General features: G+C 36.7%; 1 protein-coding gene across 1 annotated transcript; it reads left to right on the top strand.

Moving 5' to 3' along the window:
• Positions 1 to 1,641: 1,641 nt before the first annotated feature.
• On the top strand, positions 1,642 to 26,675 carry LOC132551968 (outer dense fiber protein 3-like). The gene is made up of 4 exons (XM_060216113.1): positions 1,642 to 1,705; positions 23,955 to 24,059; positions 25,932 to 26,042; positions 26,191 to 26,675. The coding sequence occupies exons 1-4, from the start codon at positions 1,642 to 1,644 to the stop codon at positions 26,673 to 26,675; spliced, it is 765 nt and encodes a 254-aa protein (XP_060072096.1).
• Positions 26,676 to 27,472: the final 797 nt, after the last annotated feature.

The following is a 27,472-nucleotide window of genomic DNA, read 5'->3' on the forward strand; positions in this document are numbered from 1 at the left end:
ACAATGCTGACAAGATTGTACTTCTGACTTCAAAACAGATAAAACAAATGTAAAATGCGTGCGAGAAAGAATAAGACCATGTGTTCGGGAAAGAAAAGCGTTAATATCACGTTCTCAAAGTCACGGAAAGAACAACGAAACCAACTGACATAATAACGACATGAAACCGGTCGAAATTCTTATCGTACAAATAGAACATTTTCCGAAACGATACTGATGACGTCTTTAAAACATATCGCCATTAATTAAGTGGACTACAACTTAAAATCGAGTCTTCGACCTGCTTCCCTGTTAATTCAAATCAAAGTATTTTTGTATCTGTCTTTTAAAGTAAATTTACTTGTTCATCACAGGAGGTATACAGAAGCACTAGTATTTGTGAGACATCACTTACCGTTTCTGTGTGTGTAGTTTAAAACATTACAATATTTACTTTACCGTCTTTACTAATGTTATATAATACAAAGCATCGGTATTAAACCTACCACGCTGTTCTATGTATCGTATTTCTTTATGGTGAGAAATCGGGGTGCGGCATACAGAACCTTTGGGAAACCTAACACATTCCAAGACAGACCTCCTGTCCTGAACAAACTGTCTACACCCCACTGTACTGTTATTTAAACATTATTTTGGATCGGTAGTATCACCGATCTCTGATTGCCGAGTCTCCCATAACGTATTTACCGAGTAAAAGTTACCTGTTTGAACACCAAATAATCAATCAAAGACCCGCGACAGATATTACAAGATCCACGGCTATTGTTTGTGCACATTTAAAGTTTGCTCTCTTTTATTGCGCTGCGACAAAATTTGCAATTAAAATATTTAGGTCAGATTCACAGGTAACGCTCTCGGATTCGTTTGATACTTTTGGTGACACCGGTGTGTATGACGTTATGGACAATGTTTATACCACTGTGTCTCGATTGGTACCGCTAACAAAGGTATCAAATCCTGTCAAATACACATAGGGCTTCGATCTAACAGTACATTTCATACTAAATATAGACACTGACTGTATATATCTATTTCTATAATACTAGCTATCTAGTTTCGCCGTAATGATCAGCTCGATATAACTTATAGAGTTTCTGTGATATAATTACACTTTTTTAATAACAAAATTATTTTCCTGTCAGCTACTTACAACCCAGGTGGTGTCCTGTGCCGCTATTGCCAGGAATTAATAAGGTTATAATAGAAAGCGGTGATTGACTGAGTGTGACTATTTAAATGTATATACGTACATACAGACGGCGTGTTAATCCTGAACAGACTATACACTACAAGTAAGTGGTGTGACTAGCTCTCTCGGACATCACGCCGTCAAGGGTAGGGCCTGCTTCAGTGGATCACAGTTCTCTGCAAGTGACATCCACCCGGTACCAAGCTCACGCGCAGCATGTTGAGGCGTCCTTAGTTACCAGGACATATCGGGGCAGCATCCCGCGTGTGTGAGTAAAGGGGACGCATAGTGTGTGAACTCGCGTTCCTAGAGAAGAAGTCCATAGCAAACAATTACAGTACATGGAAAACGCGTTTACAAGGAAAAGTTTTACCTATTAAAGCAGATCTGGATTTCTCCTGCTAAATTATAATAAAAACAAATTATTTAAATAAGGACAAAAAACCGTTAAAATGGCGCCAGATATTCAAGTGAAGGGAGAGAAGAAGAGGATTATGGTTATGGCCGAATACACAGGTTAGTACTTTATCTTAAAACCGATTTAAAACGTGTACATATGTAACCTATTGTTTAGGACTACATTGTCATCTGACAACAGGTTATACCAGGTACAGTATCAATTTCCCCATAAACTACACAGACTCTGTTGTGTTTTTCTTACCGGAATGTTCCAAACATAGGAGCGCATATGATTGTCAGATATATATGATGTTGTTTATTATCGCTAGAGTATGTATTAACTTTACATTTATCTTATTGCATCGAAAATTTTTACTTGACATGAAATAAACATCTATTAAAAACAAACTTCTGATACATTCTCAATAATTTACATGAAACTTCTGACTTATCACTTTATACTTATCAGATAATGTGCATTAAACTTACTTCTGATGTATACTTATCAGATAATGTACATACAACTTACTTCTGATGTATACTTGTCAGATAATGTACATACAACTTACTTCTGATGTATACTTGTCAGATAATTTACATTAAACTTACCTCTGATGTTTACTTATCAGAGAAAAACATATGAAATATCGACATGTCAACAGAATCTAAACGTATGCACTTTTGACAAATATGAACATAGAAAATGTTTATACCAGAGACACTTCAAACAAAAATACATAAAGAATAACAATAAGACCATGTGTTTTGGAAGGGTAAGCGTCTCCTACCTCATCAACGACACTCGCCATATAAATCTTGGTTATTCCAAGTAAGTGATGTGACGTTCTCAGGCGAGAACAAAGTAAACCGTTGTACCACCGATATTAAAAAACATAAATAACGTCTAGTTTCATGTCATGTAAGGAAACAGAACATTTCTCAATGAGATCATTACGAAGACCGTAACGCTCTCCTTAAACTTATCATGTAATCACTAGGTTGGGTAAGCAGGTATTTTGCTATCTAGATATGGTAAAATCACAAAAAATAAATCGAACTCATCACACTTGTCATACAGCTTGGTGGAAAGACGTCCCTGTTTGTTACGTTGTAAACAATCGAGGTAAGCAGCTACAACAGAGCAGCTTGTCAATTCCCTTAATTTCCAATTATTGTAAGTATATCGAATGGAAACGATCAAGAAAGCATCAAGTGAAAATTTAAGACTACGAAGAATCTAAAGATGTTGGGGTCTTTGTGTAAATCACTTCGTTGGTCTGCTTTTTGTGTACAAATATAAAGACTGGTATGGTCCTGTATGGTTTAACGTTATATCAACATCTGAAGTCATTTAAGGATGGGAAGAGATATATGTACATATGAAATACTTCTTTAACTACCAAATTAAGATTTCGAAATACCTTTCGTATAAGAATATAGATCTACTTGGAAACAATTATTTTTGGGTCGTCTGTTTGAGTTGCAATTCTAAAATTCTGTTAGCAGAGACCTAATTATGTTGGGGTAATTAGCTTCTTCCTGAATGGATACTGTCTTATTGTTTAAGTCAGGGCTCAATCATGTGTTTTTGTGTGTGGCCGATCATAGCAGTCCTGGCTATAATCCTCTGGTTTCTCGTCACCAGTGTCTATGATAATATTGTTCGTTGTCAGCAGTGGCTAATCTCATTTGGCTCTCCTCTATAGTCTGGACTATTTTCATTTGATTCTTCGTCACAACTGCGGGTCATTATCATTTGGTTTGGCCTACTCATTAAACCCAACTATCAGATGTTTTCAAAGGAAGTTAAAACGACATGTTTGTTTTCTTAAAAGTCTAAATGGGCTGGTAATAGTTTATGTGTATTGATGAGAGGGCTAGAGCTACCTGTACTAGTCTGATAATTCCTACCTGTAGGGATTAGCAGGTATGTGTTGGTACTCTCGAGGCGTACAGGGTTGGCATACCTTTCTTAGTTAATTCAGGTATAAATACAATATGTCCTTTAAGCAAATATTTATGTTAGAGCAATCCACAAAGGGAGCAGTTTTATGTTAATGCTCTGACTCGATCTTAATACTGGCTCAATTGACCAGGGCACATTTGTCCGAATTCTGATTAATAATGAACACACATATCCCTTTTTTATTGTGCCGTTTGTACATATATGACGAACATTCTGTTAAGAAAAAATAATCTTTCTCTGTATCAAAAAGAACATTTTAACACTCGAACGTCTAAGTTATTGAATGTTGATCTCGTTAATAAACTTTCAAAGTAACACGCTTGCAAGGTAAATACTGTATAAATGTGCAAATGGTTTAAATCTAGACTGCGAACATTCTTTGATTACTTTGCTACATTACCAAACACAGGGTAAGTGTAGTTTCAGTTGTCGTACTTTTTTTCTCGTCATTTAGTATTGAACTTTACTGTTGAACTAAACAAAAGAAGCAAACAAGTTCCCTACAACTTGCCAAAATAGGTGTATGTATTCAGACCTTGGTATGAAAAGAGTTTAAACTCGTTTTCTATTAGAAGAAAGGAATGATCAGTGATCTACTACCCACAGAGACAAGAGAAATAGGAGGTTTGGTATGCGTCATTCACTCTGTAAGGTCCATATCGAATAGTCGTATTGGTTAAATAATACCTTTCATATTTGTTACCCATCCTTGACGAGTATTTCAGTTTCATTATTCATATTGGTGGAATATTGAACATATGTCCGTCTGGATTGAGAGATCGAGGCTAAACTGGTCTTGGTTGAGTATCAAACATATATGCCTCGTCTAGGATGAGTATCGAGTCAAAACTCGTCTTGGTTGAGTATCGAGGCTAAATTCGTCTTGGTTGAGCGCTGATGTCTTATAAGCCTGATAATTTCGATTTTCTTGTTGTAAATTGCCCATTTCTAGATAGCAGCATTCCTGCCTCCTAGCAACAGGTCAGCTTTCTAAACTTCTGGTATAAAAATGTCACAGTTGATTCTATGACCTGTTCCTAACATCAAGATTTCCGTCGATAGCTGATAGATAAACGCACAAGAGATGGTTTTGAGGAATGCAGTGCAATGCAGGATTTGGAAAAGTTTAATGGCGTCACAATAATTCTATTAGGAAAGCCATGCATTCTACTATGCGATATAAAGTTGGGCGTGTCTAATGTTAGTATGCCTGGTGGTCCCGTTTATGTTGAATGACATTACTTAATTGGATCGACCTGGATTTACATAGAAGGTATCGTCAAAGCAGAACGCACCATAAAACTTGGTCTTATTCTCCCCTTTTTTTCTTAATCTTAAATTTACTTGAGTTTGAAATAAGATTCTGTTAACATGTCTATATTTTTCTGGCGAAAACAATATATGAGACAGCGGTGATTCAACTCATGTGTGTTACCCTATACTTAGTTCTTCCCTCACGCACGTGCAACTTGGCATGATGTTAATAAGAAGAATACATTCCTTTCTTCCAATGCTGAGTTATGTTATATTCAGTAGTTCTTCTCGTTTCGTTTTGTTTTTCCACTTCGAGATTTGATTGTTGTGTGTTGGCGGTGGTACTGTAGAATATTTCATGTGTCTTAACACTGTTCTATTGTACGTTGTACGTTGACAAGTTTGTTACCAGATCTAAGTTAACTTGCTCTTTTATCTTGTCAATGTGAATAATTCTCACTTTTATGTACCGGTTATTACCACAGCTAAATATAGGTTTTTGTTCATTGTTATTTTTTGTTCATTGCCCTTTATGTATTGGCTCATTGACATATTTCTTCTCATTTATAACCGTTATTGAGTATTCTACTCTACTTAGTTACATACTGGCACCGTCCTGTCTTTGAGGATAAGCTATCCTCTGTATCACTGTTACAGTGTCTGTACTACACAAGTCTTAGGAACAAGAATCTTAGTATACGCAATTTCTGAAAGAGGAATATATTATCGTGACTATAAATGATTTTTCCCGTGTACCTTTTGTATCCTAAACAATATAGTCAGTACGGATACAATAAACAAATATCGATGTTTCCACAGACTCCGTCTGATCTGTCACTCGGCGGTGTATGTGATAACCAGATCTGTGTTCCTTTTGCTCCTCGTGATTGTGTATGGTGGTATACAACTGTCCAAATAAATATAGCATGATGTTTATTCTTACAGAATCTTTAACAACATATCAAGCAAACGGAAAGTGTGTCGGCAAAATCAATTATAATTCTGAAATACATTTACATAAATTAAAGATTGATATATCGGCACGTGAACTAACCCACGATTTAGATCTCACGTATGTCAAGTCCGAGGTATGTAGATGTGGAATGTTAATTCAGATTAAACCTTAGTGGAGCAGAGATTAACGTGATGTATGCCGTTTGTATAAAAATCGTGTAACACCATACAAAATGCAATAACAAATATGGAGACTGTTCCGTAAATAACAAATCTTATTAATATATAATCAAACTCCATAGTATATCACTGCTACAAATACATTGTGAACTTAGGTACTGAACACAATCCAAGATTATATACATTTGTATATAGCATTTACAACTCCCGGAACCTCAAAACTTTACCAACAACTCTCGGACGAGAGCCTCAAATGTAAACCCGAACTCCCAAAACCTCAAAACTTTACCAACAACTCTCGGACGGGGGCCTCAAACTTAAACCCGAACTCCAAGAACTTCAAAACTAAAGTAGCAACTCAAAACTCCACCAACAATTCCTGGAACCTCAAAACTTAACGAGTGTAATGTAGTAACTCCTAAAACCTCACCTCGTAACATCAGATGGGGTGTACTGATGATAACTCCCGAACCCTCATGACTTCCATGTCACATCCCGAAATTTCAAAAAGAACCTTTTTTCGAGAGATGAATTCAATAGAGCATTGAGGTGTCCGTTATATGATGGAACAAGATAGGTTTATGAAACAGGATGGTTCCGATTGCAACAACATTCTGAAGTGGGACAAATATTATAGCCATACCTCTTAAGATGAAATAGTTTAGGTCAATGTTAAAATTCAAATGTAGGTCTAAGGTCACGGTCAAGGTCACATGGTGAATAAATTCAGTACCAATGGAAAAGTCTTGTCAGAAACACACATACCAAATATGAAAAGCCCTATCTCTTATGATGCAATAGTTATGGGCAAGGTTAAAGTTGAAAGACAGACAAACACACAGACAAACAGACAGCACAAAAACAATATGCCCCCGATCTTTCGATCCGGGCTATAAAAAGTCACTAAGAAGTATAACAACGAGGACAGTGATTAGAGGAAAGCTTAAGAAGAATGCAGTATATATAGAAGAAAATTGAAAAATAAATTCTTAATTTGGTTATTGAACATGTCTTCGTTACTTTAATCTTTCGGCCATTTTAAATTATACTATTTGTGTAAATGTGTTTAATGTATATGTTTACTTGCTTACTTTTCTTCCTCGCCAACAAGAGGACCTCGAAAATCGCCAGAAGGAAACGTGGTGTCGGTCCTACTCACAACATACAGGCAATAACTGTAAGATTGATCACCATGAATTACAAATCAGGACAGTCATGCTATCTCGCTGTGACTTTAAAAGGCACGAACAAAGATTTAAACGGCATTCAGTTTCACGGTAAATAGTGAGAGCTCATACAGTTGTAAAGTTTTTATCATAGCTAAATCACGCGAGGCTGTCCACCCAGGCATACTTCGTTCAACCATGTATATAAATTTAACTCGTTATATACCAACGTTTAAATGCTATAACGACCAAGTATGGAAACAAAACAATATGACATTAACATTTACAGAAACAAATTAAAACGTTGCGAATACTAACGTTGAAAGTTACTTTATGGACAAATCCTATCCGTTTCGTTTTTATTCCAAACGTGTTTTTTTATTATTTTTAAAATTTTTTTTTCTTTGACGAATTTCCTGCTATTTAAGATTTAACAGTGGATTTTGTTTGAGTTTCTGTCGTTGGTAACATTGTCACTCTCTCGGTTCTATGACATTACATCCACCCATTTTTATATGATGAATCCCGTCCCCGACAAGAGAAAATACCTGTATGGTTCCTACAATTTTTTTAAATGTTAGCCTTGACCAACTTTCAAGACCACTTGGGTCAAATGTGTTAGAAACTTAAAATTGCTTTCTTTCAATAAGTAAAATGATTTGGGTCATTATTTGTTTAGTAGCATGCTTGAGGAAAAGGATTTCAAGTCTGCAGGGCTTTATAGTAAGTTGTCCATTAAAGCCCTGGGGCTTCTTGTTCCGATTCAAACCTTGTTTCTTATGATCACATTACAGTAAAGACTTCCTTATAACTTACCTGGCCACATACATACTAAAACGTAGAAGTAATGCCCATGAATAAGTATTTTCATTTTAACAAATTTTATCGATAAATATTTTAACTGGCTTGGACAGCAGGCTATTTTTTCGAGAGTTAAAATTGAGGTTGCATGGAAATGTATGATTTTAGTTTTCAGTTGATGGTGAACACGATCTCGGTCAGTAACAAAGTTCTCAGTGTATTAAATACACAACGTATTAGGAGAATTCGATTGGCTTCTTTTAAAATTTATGCAGGATACAATTGAGAAAACCTCCACCGATTGACTACACCAAATCACGGGGTCTAATTTGTGTCATTATGTATACTCTAAATAGTCAATATTTTTCAATCTGTTAGTTATTGAACTTTCCAGTTAATTAAACATGTGTAAAGTGTACAGTTTGCCCTGAATCAATTAAATTACAACTCGCAATTACCACTAAATATATGTTAAATATAACACTTCCGGAATATCCCAACTGATGAGTCGTTAGGAAGAACGACAGAGCAAAAACAAACACAAGAATAAAGATGACTGACATTGTGAGTACATACAAGTCCAATACCCTGATTGATCGGTAGGCACATTACTTGTGTTGTTCTGGTAGTGACGTCACCATGTGTGTACAGAGGTATTTAGTTATATTAGCATTATTTATATCGACGTGACTCTCTTAACGATTAACAGAGTCGGATATCATAGTGTTATTCAAAACTTTCCACAATAAAATATTATTTAGAAGTCCATCATTACCTTTCCTTAGATGTTGGTATAGGGAGCCCAGTCATAACACTTCCTCAGGTTTTGGTGTAGAATGTCTCTCTTAACCCTTCCTCAGGTTTTGGTGTAGAATGTCCCTCATAATCCCTCCTCAAGTTTTGGTGTAGCACGTCCCTCATAACCCTTCCTCAGGTTTTGGTGTAGAATGTCCCTCATAAACCCTCCTCAGGTTTTGGTGTAGCACGTCCCTCATAACCCTTCCTCAAGTTTTGGTGTAGGACGTCCCTCATAACCCTTCCTCAGGTTTTGGTGTAGGACGTCCCTCATAACCTTTCCTCAGGTTTTGGTGTAGAATGTCCCTCATAACCCCTCCTCAGGTTTTGGTGTAGAGCGTCCCTCATAACCCTGCGTCAGGTTTTGGTGTAGCGCGTCCCTCATAACCCTTCCTCAGGTTTTGGTGTAGAATGTCCCTCATAACCCTTCCTCAGGTTTTGGTGTAGCACGTCCCTCATAGCCTTTCCTCAGATTTTTGGTGTAGGAAGTCCCTCAAAACCCTTCCTTAGATGTTGGTGTAGGACGTCCCTCATAAACCTTCTTCGGGTTTTGGTGTATGAAGTCCGTCGAAACCCTTGCTCAGGTTTTGGTGTAGCACGTCCCTCATAACACTTCATCAGATTTTTGGTTATTAGAACCCTAAACCTTATTAGTAGAACCTAAACCCTGCCCTTAAAGCCCCAATATACGTAACATGCACCAAAAGTTTAGTGTAAAATCACACATAATTATTGATATATTCTCTAAGATGTAGTTAGAATTAAGTTATTCAAACAATAGTTACCATGACTTTGTGCATAAAGTATTGATATATGAGCAGTTGAAACTCGCTGTTTGTAAACACACACCCATTTTAAACACGCCGCCATCGAAATTACGATTGTTGCCGAACCACGTCGGAAAGTTCATGACCCGATCTCGCGAGAGTTGAGGTTTCTACTTAAAGAGGAAGCACATGCAGATATGTCTACGGTAAGATTTTGTTTACAAACATTGTTTGCGAAGTCTTGTCGTAGACTTGAGGTATTCCTGTGATAAACATTCAGTCCTTAGGAAATTATTAGAAGGAATAATTAGTTTAGAAACGATACGACGCACAATTATAACGTAAAAATTCAGAACTGGCCTGATGTATGATTGGAAAAAAAGGAAGCGACTGGTGGACGTCTGCACTGTGTCTGACATGTTTACACACGCGGAATATGCGCATGCGCAATGTCATCGCTACGAGCGGTAATGTATGAATTATTGTGGGTCCCACATTGTTTATTTTCCGATTTTTTTCAATTTTTATTTAAATTGAAAACAGTCAGTTTTATTTTCTTTAATTAAAGGAAAGTATTTGTTTTGTTACATATATTACGGGGAAAATAAGATAAAGTTTGTTTTTTATAGTGATTTTTACGTATATTGTGGCTTTAATCAAAAACTTATTTTACTGAAAATATTATAAAATGCACTGCATAACGGAAGGTGTTTATCACACACAAACAATCATGTAAATACTGTCATATCAGAATATTCGTTCACAATATGATACCAGGAAAAATAGGAACAAACTTACTCGGACAGCTATGAAAAGGTACTAGGTGCTAACTTGGTCAGTTTAATGAAGTGTTATCGATATCATTGTGCAGACCACAAAACTTCCCGATAATCTTCACCAGTCGTAATTTAGATCGTACATTTTCATGTATTTTCAACTGTGTAACTAAACATAATATGTATAGCTATCTTACATAGTTATGTCTGTGACGTAAACAACCACGGTGTAACTAAACATAATATGTACAGCCGTCTCACATAGTTATGTCTGTGACGTTAACAACCACTGTTTAACTAAACATATGATGTACAGCTATCTCACATAGTTATGTCTGTGACGTAAACAACCACGGTGTAACTAAACATATGATGTATAGTTATCTCACATAGTTATGTCTGTGACGTAAACAACCACGGTGTAACTAAACATAATATGTATAGCTGTCTCACATAGTTATGTCTGTGACGTAAACAACCACGGTGTAACTAAACATAATATGTATAGCTGTCTCACATAGTTATGTCTGTGACGTAAACAACCACGGTGTAACTAAACATAATATGTATAGCTGTCTCACATAGTTATGTCTGTGACGTAAACAACTACGGTGTAACTAAACATAATATGTATAGCTGTCTCACATAGTTATGTCTGTGACGTAAACAACCACGGTGTAACTAAACATAATATGTATAGCTGTCTCACATAGTTATGTCTGTGACGTAAACAACTACGGTGTAACTAAACATATGATGTATAGCCATCTCACATAGTTATGTCTGTGACGTAAACAACCACGGTGTAACTAAACATATGATGTATAGCTATTTTACATAGTTATGTCTGTGACGTAAACAACCACTGTGTAACTAAACATATGATGTATAGCCATCTCACATAGTTATGTCTGTGACGTAAACAACCACGGTGTAACTAAACATATGATGTATAGCCGTCTCACATAGTTATGTCTGTGACGTAAACAACCAAGGTGTAACTAAATATATGATGTAATAGCCGTCTCACATAGTTATGTCTGTGACGTGAACAACCACTGTGTAACTAAACATAATATGTATAGTTGTCTCACATAGTTATGTCTGTGACGTGATCAACCTAAAAGGATTCTTATTACATGACATTTTAACTTCCCGTTCTCACTTTTAACTATAGTATTTTAAATGATGGAATCGTTTCAAGAAATATAGGTCTAAACTGTTGTTTACAAAGGGATACTGTTGATTTTGTTTTATGAATTTAGAAAAAAAATACACATTACCCTGTATTTATCAAATATACCAATTAATTTAAATTGTAGTTTCGTTTAATTGGTAAAATATACTTTTTAATGAAGGCCTGTTATTTCTTACATATTAAAATATTTTCTCGAGCACTTCGAAAATGACTAATTGAGGTTATCTAGGTATGACAACACGATACTTACATAGGGTGTTATAATTACTAGTTCTGACCAAGTATCTCTCTCTGGAATCCATTAAAGTTTAAACACCTCAGTCTAAATGTTCTTAAATGTCGCCGTTACATTTTAATGTAGATTTTCACTTAGCGGTATCACACTAATACGACTGACCGATATCTGGGAATCTATCAAGGTTATGTCAGTGCTATATTGGTTCAAATATTCCAGGAGATTTTTTACCTGAATTACTCAATACAAACACGACAGCCCCGGGAAACCACAATCACACTAATAAGATATTGTTGTAATTATCTAACGTCTGTGTGACAAGGGTTATGTCTAGGTGTGACAGCAATACATTTGCGTTCCCACGATAACGTATGCGCCAAGATGTGATAGCTACATACTCTAACGCTCGTATGATAAGTGTTATGTCAAAGTGTGATAGCTACATACTCTAACGCCCGTATGATAGGTGTGATAACAATACATTTACAATGTACGTCCGTATGATAAGGGTTATGTCAAGGTGTGATAGCTATGTCCTTACGTCCGTATGATAAGAGTTATGTCAAGGTGTGATAGCTATATACCTTTACGTCCGTATGATAAGGGTTATGTCAAGGTGTGATAGCTATATACTTTTACGTCCGTATGATAAGGGTTATGTCAAGGTGTGATAGCTATATACTCTAACGTCCGTATGATAAGGGTTATGTTAAGGTGTGATAGCTATATACCTTTACGTCCGTATGATAAGGATCATATCAAGGTGTGATAACTATATACCTTTACGTCCGTATGATAAGGGTTGTGTCAAAGTGTGATAGCTATATACCTTTACGTCCGTATGATAAGGGTTGTGTCAAAGTGTGATAGCTATATACCTTTACGTCCGTATGATAAGGGTTGTGTCAAGGTTTGATAGCTATGTCCTTACGTCCGTATGATAAGGGTTGTGTCAAGGTTTGATAGATATGTCCTTACGTCCGTATGATAAGGGTTATGTCAAGGTGTGATAGCTATATACTTTTACGTCCGTATGATAAGGGTTATGTCAAGGTGTGATAGCTATATACTTTTACGTCCGTATGATAAGGGTTATGTCAAGGTGTGATAGCTATATACCTTTACGTCCGTATGATAAGGGTTGTGTCAAGGTTTGATAGCTATGTCCTTACGTCCGTATGATAAGGGTTGTGTCAAGGTTTGATAGCTATGTCCTTACGTCCGTATGATAAGGGTTATGTCAAGGTGTGATAGCTATATACTTTTACGTCCGTATGATAAGGGTTGTGTCAAGGTTTGATAGCTATGTCCTTACGTCCGTATGATAAGGGTTATGTCAAGGTGTGATAGCTATATACTTTTACGTCCGTATGATAAGGGTTATGTCAAGGTGTGATAGCTATATACTTTTACGTCCGTATGATAAGGGTTATGTCAAGGTGTGATAGCTATATACCTTTACGTCCGTATGATAGGTGTGATAACAATACATTTACAATGTACGTCCGTATGATAAGGGTTATGTCAAGGTGTGATAGCTATGTCCTTACGTCCGTATGATAAGGGTTATGTCAAGGTGTGATAGCTATATACTTTTACGTCCGTATGATAGGTGTGATAACAATACATTTACAATGTACGTCCGTATGATAAGGATCATATCAAGGTGTGATAGCTATGTCCTTACGTCCGTATGATAAGGGTTATGTCAAGGTTTGATAGCTATATGCTCTAACGTCCGTATGATAGGTGTGATAACAATACATTTACAATGTACGTCCGTATGATAAGGGTTATGTCAAGGTGTGATAGCTATGTCCTTACGTCCGTATGATAAGGGTTATGTCAAGGTGTGATAGCTATATACTCTAACGTCCGTATGATAAGGGTTATGTCAAGGTGTGATAGCTATATACCTTTACGTCCGTATGATAAGGATCATATCAAGGTGTGATAGCTATGTCCTTACGTCCGTATGATAAGAGTTATGTCAAGGTGTGATAGCTATATACCTTTACGTCCGTATGGTAAGGGTTATGTTAAGGTGTGATAGCTATGTCCTTACGTCCGTTTGATAAGGGTTATGTCAAAGTGTGATAGCTATATACATTTACGTCCGTATGATAAGAGTTATGTCAAGGCGTGATAGCTATATACTCTATCGTCCGTATGATAAGGTTTATGTCAAGGTGCTGCGAGAGATCGAAACCTCGTCGGGAACAGGCCAATGGGAACCACTGCTTGACCTGCAGATATTTTGGGCATATGTTTGTCTACCTAAATCTTGATGTAATCGATTGATAGCGACTTTCATTTCCAATGCTGTCTCAAGTATTGATATCTAGATTTACTTTTGCTATATGTTATTAAATCATTGTGGGTTTTTTAAGAGTTAGTTTCGTGAATCTTTCAGAATCGTAGACCAAGATCAACCTTGTATTTTTTCAGTAGATTGTGTACATATGTAATCTCGCGAGTAGTTGTTTCCGGTGTTAGGTTAAAACTATCATCAATAATACAAACACCTCTAGTGACGTCGTGGGTTATATCATTGTGTTTTTCTGTAACGGTACATCAAACAGGCAATATCGACTGCTCTACCATCGTATGTACTTTCTGTTTAGAATCTTAATTTAAGTTACAGTGGGGAACCGTAATACAGCTTGTATCTAACGAGCTTAATACCATTCCCACAAGTGTATATCCGGCGGTCAGCCCGGATCTAATCCAGATCAATCATTGATTATAGATCAACAGGTTACGACTGATAATCTCTGTTACAATCATGTAGGATTTAATTCGGCTGTTTAGTGCGATTATTAACACTGGGCGGCCAAACTTCTATATTTATAACGTTGCAGTAGTCAGTTGGAAGACTTGTATCAGAAACAGTTCTGATTAAGTGTTAAGTAGATCGACTTTACAAGGGTAAACTGAAGAAAGCAGTTGATATGTACTGCACTTTTCTAGAAAGTTTTTTTTTCTTTTGGAATGTGACCAACAAAGTATCAATTTCATCAGACATTATTGAGACAACCCCTTGCAAACCGGGAAAAGTTTCTCCAGTGCGTTCTGTTTAGGAGAGCCAAAATAAGGTAATTGTATTCCACTGCATGTTAGTATGAGGCGACTATAAGCTAAAGGTACCCCCTCGTGTTATATACACTAAAGAGATAGGATTTACTGTCCCCATTGCAACACTTTCGGTACTTTCGTTTCGGCCTTAACTTTTTTGTTTTACCCTTTGTGTCCCTCTTGAGACCCGTCCTTATATGACTCTGGTTATTGCATAGATATTAAAGCTGTAAAAACAAACACTAACCATTCTTTTTCCTATCGATCAAAAAAACTCAAATTTCACCTGTCATCAAGACGAAAGACCCTTCCTACAGTACCATACCAAACCCGTCCATCAATAGGATCCTGGCTTTATGCCTTCCGGAACTAGCCTTACGATAAGGATACCGAACTGAGGCAACTTATCACACCCTGTCATGAAAAACGACGCACGTGCCTACAAATCGGTCTATCTACTTCAACTTTTATTTAAATTATACACGAACAATATCAACTGGGTGCTTTCGACAATATTGAACTGTATCTTACTTAAATGTCGATTTAATTTATTGACGTAAAGTGGCGATGATTACGAGTGTTTGTGAGTCTATTTGACTATAGACTCTGTCAATAACACCTAACCTTGTCCGTCCTGCCTTCTATAGAACGACACACGTCTTTGCTACAAAGATCGGTTAGGTTCAACGTCGCCCTTTAACTATATCTTCTACTAAATACCGGCCAGTTCAAATACTTGGTGTTACTAAGGAATTCGATAAATGACAAGCACTCCAAAATCACGTATGTCCTTCTTTTAGAATGTACCCGTAAGAAGCCTTTGGTGGTATAAAACTGACCATACTTGGCCAAGCGGCCTTTGGATTACTTATATGGTAATTGTATTATAGTGTTACAATATATATATATACACTGAGGTAGTGAAATCGACATTGAGGCTCTGGTCACCGCAATGTAACACACCTAACATGGAAGTGTTCTGCTCCTCCAAACTTTGGCCAAGGTGTTTGTGATCGTCCGGATTATTCCAACCACTGAATCAGGGCACGCCATACAAACAACTATGCCGCGGTATTCTCAACAAACGCCTCTTAAAATCCCTTTCAAAGGTAAGTCGCCATATTTAGCAAAGTTAAATTACAGCATTATGTGTTTTGTTCTTAAGTTTTTCAGAAGTCTATAGCATGTATTGTTTAAGCTGAAAACATTGATAAAACTTAAAGAATTTAAATTTTCTATCTCAAGAAGAAATAATTATAAAAAAACACATTTAGTTTTCTGAAGTATACATCGAAGCTTGTCTTCATTTAAAAAGAAAACACGACCAACACACTTATACACCCTTATACTTTTCTTATTTTCTATTTAGAACAAAATAATTATATTCAGTTAAATATGTTTATTATAGAGCCAGTTAAACAGTTTTAAATCATTATATTGTATATAATCTCCCTGGTAATTACAGCTTGGCTGTTGGTAAGGAACGGAAATGTGACACTTGTTTTTTCATCAGATAATCGATCATATTTTATTCTGACAACCGATTGGAATGGTTACGCCAATATTGTGGTAATGTCTTAATTTGTAAAGAAGTGTTTATGGTCTTTAAATCCAATCACGGATTGGACAAACGCTATGAACCTTGAGAGGGTGTTGTACCTGTAACACAATCTGCTACCGTTGTCCCTGTGGCCTGTCCCGGTCTTGCCTGCCACGGAATTCATTATTCGATCATTTCCTTGTAACAAATTGATTAGTTTCTATTATATCAACAACCTTGGATCATTTTAAATATAATTTTACGATTTTGTAACCAAACATTGAAAACTAGTTAATTTCATTGTGACCACATCACTAACCAGTTGACTTCGTCGTTACAACTCACTAAGTAATTACCTTCGCTGTTACACCTTGATGACTAGTTAACTTCGTAGCTCCTTCTTCAGTTACCTGAAAGTTTCATCGTTACTTAATCACTAACTAGTGACCTTCGCCGTTACAACTCACTAACTAGTTTCCTTCGCTGTTACACCTTGATGACCTTCTTCAGTTATCTGTAAATTTCATCGTTGCTTAATCACTAACTAGTTAACTTTGTAGTTGCACATTGATATCTACTTAACTTCGTCGTTCCTTCTTCAGTTACCTGTAAATTTCATCGTTACTTAATCACTAACTAGTTAACTTTGTAGTTGCACATTGATATCTACTTAACTTCGTCGTTCCTTCTTCAGTTACCTGTAAATTTCATCGTTACTTAATCACTAACTAGTTAACTTTGTAGTTGCACATTGATATCTACTTAACTTCGTCGTTCCTTCTTCAGTTACCTGTAAATTTCATCGTTACTTAATCACTAACTAGTTAACTTTGTAGTTGCACATTGATATCTACTTAACTTCGTCGTTCCTTCTTCAGTTACCTGTAAATTTTATCGTTACTACATCATTAACCAGTTGACTTCGGCGTTTTCATCCCTATAACTACTTTCATCGTTACCATCTCACTAATTAGTTAACTTTGTCGTTACCACTTAGATAACTAGTAAACTCCGCTGTTACCACCTTACTTACGTGTTAACTTTGTCGTAACTACCTCGATAACTAGCTTAACCTACTTCGCCAATACCATATCATTAACTCCTAATCTTTGCCGTTGTCACCTATAACCAACCGGTAAATTCGTAATTATGACCCAACTAATTACTGAACTTCGTCGGTACCACCTAACTGAATACTTAACAACTTTGCAGTTTCCACTCAAATAACTAGTTAACTTCGTAATTACCACCATGCTAACTAAAAAACTTTTTGAAAAGGTTGATGTCGAAATTTAAGCGTGACAGGCAGAGCCTTGGGGATTACGACCGTCCTGGAGTTCCTATCACTGTTGCAACCCCAAAAATGGCCAATGATGTCCATGATATTGTTCTGATTGACAGGCAAGTTACAGAGAGATTTACAGCTAGTACAGCTAGCATTTCATAGAGAGAGTATATTGTATTCTTACAGAAGACCTCGCAATGAGAAAGCTATTAGCCCATTGGTTACCAAGACTTCTGATAGCTGATCAGAAGCACACCTGGCAGACTTTCTCGCATGCTAATCTGATTCTTGCAGAGGCAGATCCTTCTAACTTTCTGTAGAGCTTTGTGATTATGGATAAAACATGGGTCCAGCATTTCACCCCAGAGGTCAAGCAACAGTCTAAACAATGGAAGCACCAAGGTTCACTCCCACTAAACAAACAAAAACTATTTCATCAGCTGGAAAGGTTATGGCCTCGGTTTTCTGAGATGCTGATAATATTCTAATGGTTGAATATCTGCAAAAGGGACAAATTAATAATGGCAAATATTTTGCATCACTTCTTAGAGCAATTAAGAGAGAATATTAAACTCCAGTGGTTCGAAAATCTCTAAAAATTGTACTGTTCCACTGTTATTTCTAAAATTGACAAAGGTCATTTTCGGCACCCACTTTCGTCAGATGATGACGTCATACATGCAATGGAGGACTTTCAGAACGGTCAAAAATGGATTTCTTTAAAAGTGGCACTGAGGCCCTTAAACATCGTTGGAAAAAATGTATAGATACTGAAGTATGTTGAAAAAATATGCAACATGTCCGCCAAAAGTCAAATCCTTAAATATGAGGTTCACAACTCATTAGTCGGTTGTCGTACTTTTTAAGTCCCTTCTATTTCGTTGTACGCATATCGCAAAACAAGTAGACAAACCATTTTGGTTTTAACTTGAATGTTAATTTTCTGCTAGTTACTAAGTTGAGAGAGGTGAATATCATTATAATCCCAGTAGGTTCGTCTACTCTCCAATGAAGAACTAAGAGCTTTCTACCAATAAACATAATAACTACCCTGTTTGTTTCATTTCATGGGGTTAAACGTCTTCGTAACAGCCAGGGTCATTTGGGGACAGGTGTTAGAGAGGAAACCAAGAGTAACACCGAAAGAAACAGCATACGGGGAGGAAAGGAAAAGATCAGAATACCGCGTGTTTCAGTCTCTTTTGTGGAAAGCGCGGAAGTAACTCCCTGATTCCACAAATCCTGTACACACCATATTTTCAGATACGGTACATCCCGCTTGTACATTTATGTATCAACACCTGTGTACCTGTCTATACCAGACATGGTATAAAATGCACCCTCTACCCAATGTTCACAACCCGTATATCATTACCATTGGCACGCCCATCAGAGCCTCAGCTAGACATTCTAAAGTTATTAAAATCAGCGTACAGATATATATGTATATATAATCACCTTTCATTTGTGTTCGTTATTGCATGACGTTTTACTTTTAATTACCTGTAACAGGTCAAGCATTCAGAAGGCACCAACAATGTCAGTTAGGTTATATTTAAATTGTAAATACAAAATGACTCGTGTGGAACTCACTTCTGTGCACCGTGTGTTTGTGCTAAAGAGTTTTCCAAAGCCACCGGAAGGCAGTGCCAGGCTATTTGGTCAGTAGTACAAGTACATCACCACCTCCCAGTCCTGTTCAACATGCTTCACAGTGGCCATGCATATTTTATAGGGAGCAATTGTATATATTGATAGATATAACTGAAAGTAAACTGAACGAGGGCATGTCCGTACTGTTAATCAGTCATCGGTCAATACTCGAGATCTCTTCAGGCGTTAATAATTGAATGACTTGTTTGGTCCATAGATTGTGACTGAGTGTCCAGTTCATATCTCTGGCGTATCCTATGTAGTATATATATATGAATGTACTGCTTCTCCAATGTTCCATGCGGAAAATATCTAGTAAACTACGTTTATTGATTGAATATTGATCTATTAGGTGTTTTAGATGCCTTCAATATTTATAATATATTTTTTTTTTGGAGATGGCTTAATATAAGATTTATAATCTTGTTGCCAGATCCATTTTCAATTTTATAATTTGTGTATGTGTATGTTGTAAATGAAAATCTGAAAATAAAATATTGTTTAAACCAATATTTAAACCGTGATAATCATGTGTCCTATACATTCATCTCTCCTAGTCTTTAACTTATATAACTGTGAAAATATCCTCTCTAAGTATAGGTTACAATCACATATTATTAAGTATAGAAACAGGCAAGTATAACAGCATTCCAAGGGCTAAACGGCAGTGTCTTCTCTGCAACAGTAATGACACGGAGAATGAAACCCATTTCATTTTGTTGTGCCCGGTCTACTCACAGCTCCGAACAAAATATATCAAATTTTATTATTTCCGTCGCTCATGGGGATTTTAATTATTCTCGTGCAAATACAGAAAAAAATTCGTAAGCTTTTGATAGAAGCTACGTTTAACAGAAATTCTATCTTAAATATCTGATCAATTGTGTATATGTTCCATTACATGTTCCACTGACAATAATTATACATTTCATTCAGCATGTTGATAATATTGTTATGTTCTCCACCATCTTATGGTCATCGAATGAAATATTATACCTGAATGCATATTTATCCTGTATTTTATTTGCAGTTGGAAATAAAGAAATTGAACTTTACTGTATATAATAGAGTCTCTAAGTCTAGGGAAATAATTGCGCTGTGCAAAAGCCTTTTACAAGCACTTTAGTAAGGTGGTAGCAACATGCATATACATATATATAGATTCGCCTCGAGATTCAAATCACTACTTTGCTTCAGATGAATTAAAGAGTATAGAAACAAATATTGGATCAAATATGAAGTTTCTTTATTAGGCAGTTGTATGATGTTTGTGGGAGGCTGGGATAGAGCGGAACTGAATCCGACTTTTTAATGTTACCAGAGTCGTATTCTGTCGGACACTCCACCAGATCACATTATACTGGGTCCAGTCACCATAGTCTACCATAAAAAGGAAAGGATACGATTTGTTGTATAATCAAAGTAACTTGCAGGGTAGTTGTTTACAACTGGTGTTTGTTATGTATATAAAGCGCATTGTAACAAAGGTTCGATATCAACCTAACATGTACCAACAGTGGGTCGTTCCCTAAACAGTTCAGTCTTTACAGCCTGGCTTCTCACTGACGTGGCAAAGTTATATAACGATAAAGATAGGGTAGTACCATGATGGATTCCGGTGTTAAAGTTTGAACACTTGTAATAATGTATCACCTTCATGTTAGACAAACAACGTGCTAGATAAGTTAAAACTCTGATTGACGGTCGTTATCACAAAGAGTGACTGTTGTCGCTGTTATCAGGGGTCTCCTCTCGTGCAGTTTGACTATTTGTAAGGATTTGTATCGAGTGTTTACTCCATATTTCTTAAACAGCGTTAAGTCAAAAATAAACACCTGGAAAAATCTACAGATTTGAATACAGCCAACACTTACCTTACTTTTGTATAAAACATACTTGCAAGAATTATGTGCGTTGTTATCGATACATACATTGATATACTTAAATACCGACATGTACGTTTTTATGTGTGACCTGTTCAATGATGTCGTCTCTGAGGTAAAAATGAAGATGATGATGGAAAATATTTTATATAAAAAGTTAATGCTAACAACTTTAATGATCCTCGTGTCTAATAAATGAATACCTACGTGTTTATATGTACGTATACATCAATGACAGGCACAATTACATGTCAGACAGGTGAGACAAATTCCTGTAAAGTACGCGTGAACTGGGTATGTTGCATTATCCCATACACGTATGATTCCCCAAGATATAAGACAAGAAAGATATATTCCATACTGTGTGTGTACGTGTAATTATGTGTCTTATGAATAACAGATAAATGTTTATAGGTAAAGTAAAGTTAACGCAGTTATCATTATATACAAGTATATAAAACTATGGTTAACTTACAGTTAATGTATGTTTCATACAGGTGTATAAACTATGCTTTACTTACAGTGAATGCGTGCATGTTATAAACAGGTGTGTAAAACTAATGTTAACTACAGTTAGCCTGTGTATGTTATAAACAGGTGTGTAAAACTAATGTTAACTACAGTTAGCCTGTGTATGTTATAAACAGGTGTGTAAAACTAATGTTAACTACAGTTAGCATGTGTATGTTATATACAAGTGTGTAAAACTATGGTTAACTTACAGTGAATGCGTGTATGTTATAATCACGTCAAGGTTTACATATATGACACAGGTTTGTAAAATCACGGCTTCTGAACAGAGTACATATATTTGTTATAATCACGTCAAGTTTTACCTATTTGGCTTATAAGATCACTACTTATGTATTGTAGATATATTATAATAAAGCTAGATTTGTGTAATCTATAAAAACCACGGCACTATATTAATGTGTATTACTGGTTGACTCGCGCGAGATTAACCAAACTTCACTTGTTATGTATATATAGCATTAGATTTATAATACTTCGGTAATAGCATTAACCACAAAGAAACACAAGTCAGATCAGATTTATTGTACGGACGTTTGGACAGTGATCTTTTACCAGTTGTGACCTCAATCTCTTATGATGCGGTCAGTTCGACCTTATTTCACGCAGCGTAGCGATATTTGCGTAAAGGCAGCTACGCGCATGGCATGGGGGCCCGTCATCCGGTTTCAACAAAATTCTGAAGTGGGACATTACAGATGCATGCACACTTTGTGAAACACTTATGTCTTCATTGTGGCAATGATTGTACAGTTTTAGTGCAATATTAATGGCCAATGTTATTTTTTAATGTAGGTCAAAGATCACGGTCAAGGCCACATGGTCAAAGTTTTTGGTACCACCGGAAAGGTCTTGTCACAAGAAAGGCGCATAATAGATATGAATGTCATACCTCTTACGGTGCAATAGTTATGGGCAAGATTAAAGTTGACAACAGAGAACCAAATTCATAACACAGTAACAATATGCCTCTGATCTTTCGATCCGGGGAGAGGTGGGGGAGGGGGGGGCATAAAAAACGTGCTACGTATGAATAACACGATACCCTACCTTCGAGTCCCTTCTTACGTGCTTGACGTGTACAATGATAAAAAAAAACTAAAGAATATTGATGTTAAATACGTAACCATTTTGGCGGTAAAAGTTAAAAGAAATTGTTAATGATTGGAATTACTCACGGGAAATGTAAATTACATGTATATCAAATAATGACCCCAAGTCGTATGTAATATAATTGTCGTAGACATATAAGCATGTATGAAGATGTCTTATGTTGACACATGTAAGCTGCTGTTTTGGAAACGGCTAAGTAGAGCAGACCCGAATTTTTTTATAGAAAATTACTCTTGAGTGCTCGTATGTCCGATTTTATGATTAATGAAAATATGACGACAAGCTGATATCGTTATCGTATAATTCTAGCAGCCTCTTTTATTGGGACAAGATAAGAAAAGAAAGTTGGAAAATATTCGTTACAGATGTAATTCACTTTCATCAGAATGAGATCTGTGCTCAGTGTTTACTCAGGTATCCAAACAACTCTTACTTTGCATCCGCTGTGACTAGTTGGTAAACGAAATCCACAGTACATTTGGAAATTGGTAGAAATAATCAAGTTGTAATTTATATGTCAATGAAACAATCACTTGTAAATTAATTAACAAGGAAGCAATGTAATAGTTCACTTTTCAGTGTTGTAAGCTTTACTAATCTACAGATCTTTTATATGACAATGTTATTGGTATTCTCGGTACAATTAACTACACATAACATCCACAGCTGGATGAAACAAGCATGACAAATGTATTACTATGGAATAGACTATGTATTGATATTGAGGATGGTGTCTAGGAACAGGTTATATTAATGAACAGTGTCAGAATCGTAACAATGGTTACATTCTTGACAGAAAATTTGTGATGTATAAATATATCATTTAGTAAATTAAATGACTGACCTCGTGCTCATTGTCACATGTAACATTCATATTTTATATTTTGTACATAACGATGTTTATTTTCTAACTCTCTATTACAAAATATAATTCTCCTGTGGAGTAATGAGTAAATCTATTCACATTGGAAAGGTCCCTGGAGATCCACTTCCTTTGTTCTGATGACCGACAGAATATGAAGGTAGAGATATATTGCCACGCTAAACTGTGTTCACTTTTATTAACCAATTTTCACAGCCTCAAAGCATTAGATTCCACGATTTAAATGAAGATAAAACTACACGACGGGTTGCGATAGATATGTCTCGTACAGTATTACTACAGTGTGTCTGTAATATCTCTTCTCTCTGCAGGTCCTGGTCCGGCCAAATACAACCTCCCGACGACGGTTGGAACCAAAGAGACGGACCAGACGAAGAGAGGAGCGCCGTCATTCTCATTCGGCTCCAGACAATTCAGTAAGTGCTCGTTTGCTTCTACGTGATTCAGTTACAGGGTTCAAAATACCGCTCAAAGCAGAAGACATTTTATATTCATGATTTCTGAATACATAGGAAACCCCTGCAAACGTTAAACCGTTTATAGGAAATCCCTGCAAACGTCAAACTGTTCATAAGAATTCCCTGCAAACGTCAAACCGTTCATAGGAATTCCCTGCAAACGTCAAACTGTTCATACGAAATCCCTGCAAACGTCAAACCGTTTATAGGAAATCCCTGCAAACGTCAAACCGTTCATAGGAATTCCCTGCAAACGTCAAACTGTTCATAGGAATTCCCTGCAAACGTCAAACCGTTCATAGGAATTCCCTGCAAACGTCAAACCGTTCATAAGAATTCCCTGTAAACGTCTAACCTTACATAGGAAATCCCTTTAATCATTCATCCTTACCTAGGTAATTCTTGTAGACGTCTAATCTTACCAAGGGAATCCCTGTAGACGTCTAACCATACCCAGGGAATCCCTGTAGATGTCTAATCTTACCCAGGGAATCCCTGTAGACGCCTAATTTTACCCAGGGAATCCCTGTAGACGTCCATCCTTATGTAGGAGTTCGCTCCAGATATCCAGCCTTACATAGGAAATTCCCTGTAGACGTTCAACGTTACATAGGAAATTTCTGTAGACTCCCGAGCGCACCCTCGCCACACAGCAGATGGGTACGTTGTCGTTTACAAGCACTCGACGACAGAATAGGACCCCGTGACCTGCGATGTTGTTTCAACACAGAACAAATATCTTGACAATTTGAAGAATAGGTTATAGAACACTTCAGGGTAGAACAATAATCATCCGCAGTTTACACGTCCGACTATAGAGTTTGTATAACACATAGGATCTCGACACTGTGGCATTAAATCATTAAACAGATTGTTTTTTCAGCTCATTCGGAAATCGATATATATCCCATTTCAATATTTGTCCAGAAATAAAAATAGAAAGAATAACACACAAATCCCAAAGGATATACGAAAGTCAACTCGACGAGAAAGGTGAAATGTTTGTTTTTACAATAAGACATGTTTTCTACTGGTGTAAGTATACACTCAGCCCTTCAAGGAGGCGACCAACGGGATACCACTTGTGTTGTGCAGTAGTTGGAACCTAGAATTCGTATTCAAGTGCTTTTTTTTACCCTTAGTGTGAAGCATCATCGTTCATGTTTTCGACATTTTAAAACAAATATGTTGGTTTGAAAGAGCTGGGTGTGGACGGTATCGACATTAGAACGACTGTGTACGCAATATTATCAGAAGTAGACTCCAGCTTTAAACATTAAGTTAGGCTGACAATGGGGTATTTCAATCTTTACGTATAAGTTTATTTCCTGAGCCCGCTTCCATAATTTTACAAGTACCTATGGTTTTCACTATCCTCCATCAATAGAAGTAAATATCATCTAATGTTTAAAGAAATATGACCTTTGATGCCGCACCATTCACTGCCATGGCCTGAAAAATCACTTTCATTCCACAGTCTTATTATACATCTTTATAATATCATTTGAATCGAATTCAAATAATTACAGAATAAATTTGAATTAATGAACTATTCATCCTACCATGCTTTGTGTAACGTTTCTATGTCATTATCATGATGATTTTTTTTTATCAAGAAATTTCTTGAACTTCGATTCGTATCTGTTATTTGAAATAAAGTATATATTTTTCAATGTGACTCATATGTTTTCTTATTGACCTTAAAACTAAACAGACCTGTGCGGTCATTTGAAAATTGTAATACAGTTCACTAAAAAAAATCATCCAATTTATTCCCCATCTGATGTTCGTATTATAAGATAACATTTGAACACATCTTGCCTTTTCCAGGATTCCGGCCCAGTGGTCCGGGTCCGGCCTACAATTTAGACAGTGACTTGACACACAAAGGTCGCGTGACCGGGTCATCCTTCAGTCTGGGAGCAAGGCCGAAGACACCGAGTAAGTGACTAAATAAAATCAGTGGTATTAAAGCGGGATTTTTGACAAATTGTAAAAATAATTTTTAACTTCAGTTGATAATGAATAGTAACTGAATTTTACCTTTATCGTTGTTATTCAGAATTTAATATATTGCGTTTTCCTGCAGAACGACGTGATGTCAGTCCGGGTCCTGCAGCTTACAATACCGACATGGCCCCACTCTGGGAGAAGAACTCTCCAAAGTATAGTCTCAGTCCCCGAACATCTCCCAGACGTATCGACGTAACCCCCTCCCCTGGGGCATATTCCCTACCCTCTACAATAGGACCTAGAGTACCCCACAGGAACGGAGGACCAGCTTCTAGTATACTAGGGAAAAATACGTACGGTGGATTTTCCTCAGACTGGGCAAAAACGCCCGGACCAGCTACATACGGGGCACATGATCCAGGCCTCACGAAAAACCGAGGGCCTTCATATAGTCTAGGGGCCAAGGCGAAACCTGTACCTGATAAAGATAATTTCCCAGGACCCGGGAGATACAGTCCAGAAAAAGTGACAGTTCACATGGAAAACAGCCCTAGGTACCCTATCGGGGTGCGCCATTCCCAGTTTGCCATGCCTGTTATGCCCCTGGCTGATGTTCAGTGATCTTGTGTCTCTTATCCTTATTTATTTTTTCCTTCACTTTGACCACTGAACAGCTCCAGTGCACTGGTTAGCAGAGACGATATCTTACAAATAAGCAATCTGTGATACAAACACTCATAGTCAATCATACATTACAAAAACATGTGATATACTGTTTCTTCGTGTGTCTAAAAACAGATAACAACTCTGTTTGGACATGTCTATAACCTTTGTCCGTGAATGTCTATTAGGGGTTGTGTCTTGAGATACTCCATCTGTTGATGTAACGGACGACATTCTGTCTATCTGCAAAAGTTTAGAAGTGACAACAACGATATCTACTCTGTTTGAGCCAGCCCGTAAGCTTTGTCTGCGCATGTCTGTGACAGATATTAGGTCATAATGATATCTAAGAAACCATCGACCTAATTTTTCGGATGGTATGTGACATTATTGTAAGGTTAACGTTATATCTAAGTAAGAGACAATGGATTAGATTATCACTTCGATTCTTTCGCAACCTTTCCCCTCAACTGTCATCAAGATGTAGTGATTTTACAGATTAATGTATTTATCACACAAAACACAGTTAAAGTTTACCAAAGTTCCATGTGGACAATGGATTTAGCTGTGTTTCTACATCAGAACAATCATTTCGTTATAATAAACAAACACAATCCGTAAATGTATGTGTTAGTGTGTTACTATGCATCGAAGAGGAAAAAGAAGGGAGATAACTCACATAGCTCAAAGTATAAGGAATTTGTGTGATTTAAATGCATGCCTAAAAACACAGATAACACGATACAATCATGGTT

Source organism: Ylistrum balloti, unplaced genomic scaffold (assembly GCF_031769215.1).
Source record: "Ylistrum balloti isolate Yb309-2 unplaced genomic scaffold, AGI_CSIRO_Ybal_v1 Utg370228, whole genome shotgun sequence".
Lineage (NCBI taxonomy): Eukaryota > Metazoa > Mollusca > Bivalvia > Pectinida > Pectinidae > Ylistrum > Ylistrum balloti.

What these genes read in the sequence shown, in the direction of transcription:
- LOC132551968 (XM_060216113.1), top strand. Translation starts at nt 1,642, where the DNA reads ATGGCGCCAGATATTCAAGTGAAGGGAGAGAAGAAGAGGATTATGGTT. An exon ending in ATTCGGCTCCAGACAATTCA is followed by an intron (nt 24,060 to 25,931) that starts GTAAGTGCTCGT and finishes TGCCTTTTCCAG; the next exon opens with GATTCCGGCCCAGTGGTCCG. An exon ending in AGCAAGGCCGAAGACACCGA is followed by an intron (nt 26,043 to 26,190) that starts GTAAGTGACTAA and finishes GTTTTCCTGCAG; the next exon opens with AACGACGTGATGTCAGTCCG.